At 50.1% G+C, this 8,324-nt stretch overlaps 1 protein-coding gene across 1 annotated transcript in view; it reads left to right on the forward strand.

The window, feature by feature from the left end:
- Nucleotides 1-5,496: 5,496 nt before the first annotated feature.
- Nucleotides 5,497-8,324, forward strand: part of slc41a1 (solute carrier family 41 member 1) — a 21,643-nt gene continuing 18,815 nt past the window's right edge. Inside the window, exon 1 of the mRNA XM_084464861.1 lies at nt 5,497-6,196. Within this exon, the coding sequence (XP_084320987.1) occupies nt 5,615-6,196 (582 nt within the window). The 5' untranslated portion in view covers nt 5,497-5,614. The remainder of the gene's footprint in view (nt 6,197-8,324) is intronic.

Raw genomic sequence — 8,324 nt, forward strand, 5'->3', positions numbered from 1 at the left:
TCTGACACACACACACACACACACACACACATACACACACACACACACACACACACACACACACACACACACACACACACACACACACATACACACACACACACACACACACACACACACACATACACACACACACACACACACACACACACACACACACACACACACACACACACACTGTACATGCCCAGAATGGAAGGTGAGCTCAGTTAATTGGTGAGGTTAGCTGGTTACTGTCTAAACCTGAGAAGTATCACTGAAGTGTCCTGTGAGTGGGGAGGTACAGGAACAGCTCAACTCGTCCATGGCCCAATTGAATTACCTTAGTTTGTCTCATTAATACTAAGTTAAATGAACATCAATCTGTGTGCAGTAAGTCCAATAGAATGTATTTGTACTGTATGTGGTGGGGGCCACTTTCCCTTGGCCCAGTATCTTGGCATGTGATCAGATGCGTGTGTGTCTTCATCATAACCCTGCTGAAGCCCATTTAATCTGTTGCGTTTACCGACCGTTAGGTTGAGGGATTACTCTCTCTCGGAGCGGTAGATCAAGGGCAGAGCGGAGGAGAGAGAGAGAGGAGGAGGAGGAGTGTCATTGGTGCTCGGCCATTCAACCAGAAAGCAGGGACCGCGTCCAAGTTTTCAAGTTACCCCCAGCGCCTCCGCTGCCTTCCCCTGACATTCTTCCGGGCTCAAAGAAGAAGCCCCCCCAGGACAGAAATGGCCCAGAACCGGTCCCGGCCGGTCCAGTCGTTGCCAGGGGCAACCACTCTCCCTGAGGTTGTGCCGGCGGCACGGCTCCGAGTCCCGTCCTCACCTCCTCGCTGGTTTGGGGGAATGAAGCGGACAGACGGTGGATCACTCATACCCCCGGCCAATCACAGCCCAGGACGGCACACACCTGTACGGAGAGCGGGAGGGTCTGGAGCGTCGTGTCCGGCTCCAGGAACTCTTTATTCACGGCTCAAGTAGTTCAGTGACATCAAACATTCAGCGGTCAGAATTGTTTTGTTGTGACCTCTTATTGGTCCAGTCGAGAGCCAACGCTCCTCATTACCACGTACACCCTGCACATATTTACTTCAACACTTTATCTTGATTGTTTTGTAGAAAGTACAGCAGGTTCAGCATAAGTTTAATTTGATCAAAATGGTATAATATAATATATATAATAGAATAGAATATATCATATCCCTTTTGACTCATACAAAAGGACTATAGTCCTGCTGGTGGTCCTTGATGAGCTATCCTTTAGCCCCCTATCTGCCCCCTCCTCTTGGAGCTACAGTATGCCACTCACATGTCTCTCTAGGAGCACCTTATTGATTCCTGTAAGTGAGTGTAACCACTAACGCGTGAGTTTCCACTCTCTCCCGGCCCTGCATTCCTGCACGCCGGGCACAATTATGGTAACCTGCACCAGCGCGGAGACCTTCAGACCAGAGTTAGAACGGACTCTAATAGAAGGCATGTCGGAAACACAGAGCGGACCAGCAGAACCAGCCCAGCTGCTGACCAGCGCGTTCGCTCATTGTGAAGCTGGCCGGTTGCTGTCTCTCTCTCTTTCTGCCTTTGTCTTTATTTTCTAAATTCAATAAATGTATTGTGGACTCACTGCAACGTAGACGATGAGAAGCCCTGTGGACAATTCAATCATAAATACACAAACGCTCAGAAGAGGAATGCTTTGTAATATTTTCTTGATTTTAAGCTGTCACCCCTTGTGTGTTCTGACACAATAAATGCAATTACGGTGCCATTTCCAAAAATGTGACAACTTATTTACATTGCTTTTAATATTTCCATAATCAAATATATGTGCAGGTCAAGACACTAACCAACCATCATTTTAGAGTAAGGTGTGCAATGGGAACCAGGATTCCTGATACTAAAGTGTGATCCTCCATAAACATGGGAACATTGGCTTTCATTGGGTACCATGTAAACTGAGGCCATAGGCAATGGTTTGAAGTGTTTCAAACAGGATGTGGGACTTGGTGTGTTCAAAACACAGGTGCCAATTTAACCGCTTCAGCCTTTCAGTTGATTTGCATAGTTGGAAATATTACATAATGTAAACTCTAAACTTAGAGACCAATTGCAAACTGAACTCAACATTAGTATAGGTTCATGTTAATTACCATCTAACCATTGCATTGCAAAATAGTTGTGTGAAATGGCACATGAAATCACCAGAGCTGACATCTATCTATGCTGCATCCAAAGGGTGTACCAGTCACAGAACTGAAATGTTGTAAAGCATTGTCTTCATAACTGGATGTTGCTGGTACGCCACTTGACACGGCCACTGACACAAAAGCTAAACCAGTTTTATTCACGATAACATTGGAACCTTCCAACATGACGTTGTATTTCCACTTGCTGGGTGACCGTAGAGCAATGATCTTGCCAAACATCCTTTTTCTGGAGAAATTGAACACCTTTACTATGCTGCAGCCTTTAACCAAGACTGTGTAAGATGTTGAATGTCGTACACGGTTCCACTGAAGATGAACACAGTAGTGAAGTTAGTCCTGTTATGTCAACCGACCAAAAGGACAGAAACCATTCTATGAGGATTGGTAAAAGTAACATATTGCCGGATTGGGTTTTGTTCTTTCTTTAATCTCAAACAATGATATTGACATTATGTTATTATTAATACAGTTTGAGCACCATAATCTCACCCCGAATGGACTGGTGTTCTGCTCTGCAAATGATTGTTACTTTGAGGGTCATCAACGTGAAAACATCCGTCCTGTCATTCTTTAAGTCCAACTGTCCACTTCCTCCGACCTTCCGCAGAATAAACACCACTAATACGTAACAAACATCAGCACCTAACCACAGTGGGAAAAGGTTTGGTGATCATTAACACCAATGTCCCTTTAGTTAGACACCCTGTCGTCTTAGCCTCAACAAACACCATGTTGGACCTTTAAACACCAAGCTTCTATTTTCTTAACAACTCATTCAACTCATTCTCTCACATTCTTCTCGCAAATGATTCCCTGATCACAAAAGAGGTTTCCACCGGTAGAGGGTCGGCACGTTGCAGTACATACACAGTAATATCTAACCAGGCCAGATTGGAGAGATCCTCTGAGAAGTCACCAGAATCCTGCACTGGACTGACAGACAGCCAGCCATGACCGGGGCTATCGCCAGGGTCCCCGTAACAACCACAACCATATCCCAGCAAGGCAGCTGGTTCCCACTGGACATCATTAGGGTCTGTGATCCCTAGGTAACACACACACACACACACACACACACACACACATCCCATCCCTGTTATTGTAAGGTTAAAGATATCAGCACTGAACAACCACTTACATAAGAGTTTACTCTTTAAACGTGTTGATGGAGGAGCGACCCATGCACCTAGCTACTATATGAAGAAGATCCAGATAACTTCATAAGAGTAAAACCCATTTGGTCAGTTGATAACTAGAATCAGCGGAGACTGGCACCACATGCATTCACCACCAAGTGCACTCTGCTGCCCACCAGCACACACACACACACACACACACACACACACACACACACACACACACACACACACACAGTACAATGAGTGTGTGTATGCTTGTGTATGCGTGTGTGCGTGTGTGTGTGCGTGTGACGCTGTGTGTGTGTGTGTGTGTGTGTGTGTGTGTGTGTGTGTGTGTGTGTGTGTGTGTGTGTGTGTGCGTGTGACGCTCTGTGTGTCGTGCGAGTGACGCTGTGTGTCGTGTGTGTGTGTGTGTGTGTGTGTGTGTGTGTGTGTGCGTGTGTGCGTGTGTGCGTGTGACGCTCTGTGTGTCGTGCGAGTGTGTGTGTGTGTGTGTGTGTGTGTGTGTGTGTGTGTGTGTGTGTGTGTGTTAGGGGGGGGCTCTTGACTCAATGAGCCGCGTGCGGAGGATCCGCCTCAGTGACTTCCTGTCCTCACCGAGTAGTTATCATAAACGCTCTTCCCGCATCAGACGGACTAATAAATGGAAAATTGTGACGGGTCGGGACGACTAGTAGCAGCCTACCGCGGAGGGTTAACGATTAACACGGAAGCAGGACGTTACCGGAGCCTACTTAAAGCATGCGTACCGGCATCCTCCACGTCTGCAGCAGAGCGCGGTGCTAGGGCGAGAAGCGGAGCCGGCAGCCTGCAGCCTCACGGAGCCAGCCGTCCTGTCAGGTACCACCTCCGAGAGCTCTGCACAGTCCGTAGACCTTAACGCCTGCTGGACAGCTTTACTGCGTAATAGCGCGCCGCTGACGGCTGTTATAATATACGGAATAAGGCGTATCGTCAGTAGAGCGGGTCTTACTTCGTCTATTGGAATCCAGAGCATCACTTATAGGCGGACAATAGAAAAACAGTGGTGTACGATACAGCGATATGATTGGATTCGCCACTGCTGGAGAAAATATTGCATTTGATGTCAAGGTTTTCGGTAGGACTACTATTATTTATTATGGGATGCATGGTGTGTTAATGGACTAGGTTCTCTTCGCGGTGTGCTGGAGGAACTTGCAGGAACAGAGAGGAGAATGGGGTTCTCCCATTCAGACCGGACCGGAGAGGACTAATTTACGTCTGTGCCATGTTGGGTTCCTGGGGATTTGTCCTGACTACTAAATAGTGTTTCAGAAGGGGGGGGTGGGGGGGGGGGTACACAGTTACACTGTCCCCAGCCTACAGGGTCGATAGCTCAGTGAACTGTATCGTTGATTTTAGTGTTCAGGGTTATGTCATAGATCATTTCCACCGACAGTTCTATCAGGACATTATTGTAACATTTGTGTGTGTGTGTGTGTGTGTGTGTGTGTGTGTGTGTGTGTGTGTGTGTGTGTGTGTGTGTGTGTGTGTGTGTGTGTGTGTGTGTGTGTGTGTGTGTGTGTGTGTGTGTGTGTGTGTGTGTGTGTGTGTGTGTGTGTGTGTGTGTGTGTGTGTGTGTGTGTGTGTGTGTGTGTGTGTGTGTGTGTGTGTGTGTGTGTGTGTGTGTGTGTGTGCTTCCTTTCTCCAGTTGATCGTCCGGAGAATACTTTTGTGCGTCAGTAATCAAAGCCGCCGTGGCTGCAGACCTTTAAATATATCAGCTGAACAAGTGCCAGAGGCCACGTGGTGTAAGGCGAGCCCGTCCCAGCCGGCCGGCGGCAGACCTCCCGCCGCTGCACGGAGCTCCGCCGGAGACACACTCCGGTGTGCCCGAGTCCTACCTGGTTCACCGCAGGGATCTGCCTGCTCGTTTTTGTTCCTTGACGTACATTGAGATTCTGTTTTTCCCGTTTCCCGTCAGCTTGCAGTGAATGGAGAACATACTGGTTCTGCTCCCGAAGCACCGACAGGAACACAGTCGCGCCTCGAGACGGGACTCGCACCTGCCAGCCCCTTAGAACCACTTTCTATTATTACTATTATTACTATTATTATTATTATATTATCATATGTGTGTATAACACACACACACAAGTGCCACTCAACAACACTTTTTTAATGGGATAAATCAATTGGACTGATCAGGTTCCCAAAAACCGATCAGGTGTTGACTCCAGCGGTCCGGAGCAGAGGTGTTCCCACTCGGGCCCCGCAGAGCCTCCCGCCGTCCCGCCGTCTCCGGTGGTCTCTCATGGTCCTTTGGTCCAAGGAGCCAGACAAGCAGGCCGACAGCGCCATGTCCGCTGTGGCCATGGAGCTGAAGAAGGAAGCTCCCCCGGCGCCGCCGTTCCTCACCTCCAACGGCCTGGTGCACCCCGCCCTCCTCAGCGAGGAGGACCCCGGCGCCGAGGAGCCGCGAGCGGACGGCGAGCGGCCGGGCGAGTACGAGCTGACCGAGGTCACCGAGGTCACCTCCTTCACCGACAGGGCCCCGGCGGAGCCCGGCGAGGAGGAGGACCGCTCGCTGGCCATGGCCGACTGCCGCGCCAACGCCAAAGGCCAGCGCGAGGAGGACGCCCTGCTGGAGAACGCCTCGCAGAGCAACGAGAGCGACGACACCAGCGCCGGCCAGAGCCCCGAGCCGCCGCCGCCGCTCAAGGAGACGGCCTTCTCCATCGGCCTGCAGGTGGTCTTCCCCTTCCTGCTGGCCGGGTTCGGGACGGTGGCGGCGGGGATGGTGCTGGACATCGTGCAGGTAGGACCGCCTCTCACGGCCGCCTGGGGTCTGGGCGCTGAGCGCCACGTCTGTCACACACCGCATCTCACACACTGCGTCTGTCACACACCACGTCTCACACACCACGTCTCACACACCGCGTCTCACACACCACGTCTCACACACCACGTCTGTCACACACCACGTCTCACACACCACGTCTCACACACCACGTCTGTCACACACCACGTCTGTCACACACCACGTCTGTCACACACCACGTCTGTCACACACCACGTCTGTCACACACCACGTCTGTCACACACCACGTCTGTCACACACCACGTCTGTCACACACCCTGTCTGTCACACACCATCATCACAGGAGACACAGGACCACATGGAGGGGCTGACGTGCCCTAAGTACTGAAGGGTTGCTGCCAATTGAATTCCAGATGGCTTTTCATACAAAGGAGGGCATTATGACTGTTTCATCTGTCAGGAGGCTTTGACACGTGAGAATGATCCACTATTTAGTCTGTTAAGTCACATAGCCAATGCTTAGGCTGCACAGCATAGGGAACATTGTTTGAGCTGCGTGTTTCAATTAACCTGTTCCATGAGGAGCATTGGTCTGTGTATGTGTCAATCATTCTCCTGTGGGCCAATGACGGGTGGCCAGGGTGGGTCCACGGGGAGAATGGGGGTATTTACATAACCCGTTTTCTTTGCGCTGTCCCAAGAGCCGGCACATGTTTGCCCAACAGCACCCAGAGGAGAGCCCTTGATACACACATATAATGTGTGTCAAATACCAGCTTCTAACCATCTGTTTGTATCACAGTGATACCTGTAGAAGCAGGGTCAGAGGGGCCTAGTGCGAGCTCAACAGGAAGAATAGAAGAGAATAGAAGAGAATAGAAGTGGGAAGGTGGCTTCAAAGAGGTGAACCTCCAACCAGAGCTTCCTGTTCCCCAGTCAACACACAACTGCTGTTCCTTCCTTCTCTCTTTCTTTCTCCCTTTCTTTCTCTTTCTTCTGTTGTTTCGTTCTTTCTTTCTTTCTTCCTCTCTTTCTTCTGTTCTTTCTTTCTTCTGTTCTTCCTACATTCATGTTGTTCTCTCTCGCTTCTTTCTATCCGGCTTCCCTCCTCTGTTGATCAACCTTTCTCTCTCTCTCCATCCCGCTCATTGACGCTCTCTCTCTCTCTCTGTGTCTCTCTCTCTCTCTCTCTGTCTCTGTCTCTCTCTCTCTCTCTCTCCCTCTCTCTCTTGCTTTCTCTCTCTGTCTCTCCCTCTCTCTCTCTCTGTCTCTCTCTCTCTCTCTCTCTCTCTCTCTCTCTCTCTCTCTCTCTCTCTCTCTCTCTGTGCTTCAATGGATCCAGGGAGGGTCAGTCAGTGTTGTAGGTGCAGGGTAAAGGAAGAGGCTAGCGGAGAGAGAGAGAGAGAGAGAGAGAGAGAGAGACAGAGAGAGAGAGAGAGAGAGAGAGAAAGCAAGAGAGAGAGGGAGAGACAGAGAGAGAGAGAGGGAGAGACAGAGAGAGACAGAGAAAGCAAGAGAGAGAGGGAGAGACAGAGAGAGAGAGAGGGAGAGACAGAGAGAGAGAGGGAGAGACAGAGAGAGACAGAGAAAGCGAGAGAGAGAGGGAGAGACAGAGAGAGACAGAGAAAGCGAGAGAGAGAGGGAGAGACAGAGAGAGAGAGAGCCCTGACACACAGCCCTGGTCATATATTTCTTTAAGGTCAGCTGGTCTCTCAGATGAAGCAGAGAGGTGTCCGGTTGCCCGGGCGCCGGCCCCGGGCACACAGCGCTGGTGTACCCCCAGGAACTCCAAATGAAGGAGGCGGGGGGGGGGACGGGGGGAGGGGGGGTGGCAGAAAGAAGGACTGTAGGCGATGGCCGTTCGGCTGTGGTCAAAATGAGATCAACTGATGTATCAAGCTGTTTTTTTGCTGTGTAATTGAGTAAATGAAGAGCATCTGTAGGAGTTTAGGGTCCTAGAGGTTTGAGGAGTTATACTTATCATCTCCTCGGCCGTCCTCTTATCTTAATCTCCTGCTTACTCAAATAATCCGGTCTCTACTGTTGCATAAGAGGTTATCGTCTCTCTCACCCACACTTTATCTCTCTCTCTCTCTCTCTCTCTCTCTCTCTCTCTCTCTCTCTCTCTCTCTCTCTCTCTCTCTCTCTCTCTCTCTCTCTCTCTCTCTCTCTCTCTCTCTCTCTCTTTCACACACACACTTAT

Source organism: Micromesistius poutassou, assembly GCF_964030765.1.
Source record: "Micromesistius poutassou genome assembly, chromosome: 2".
NCBI lineage: Eukaryota > Metazoa > Chordata > Actinopteri > Gadiformes > Gadidae > Micromesistius > Micromesistius poutassou.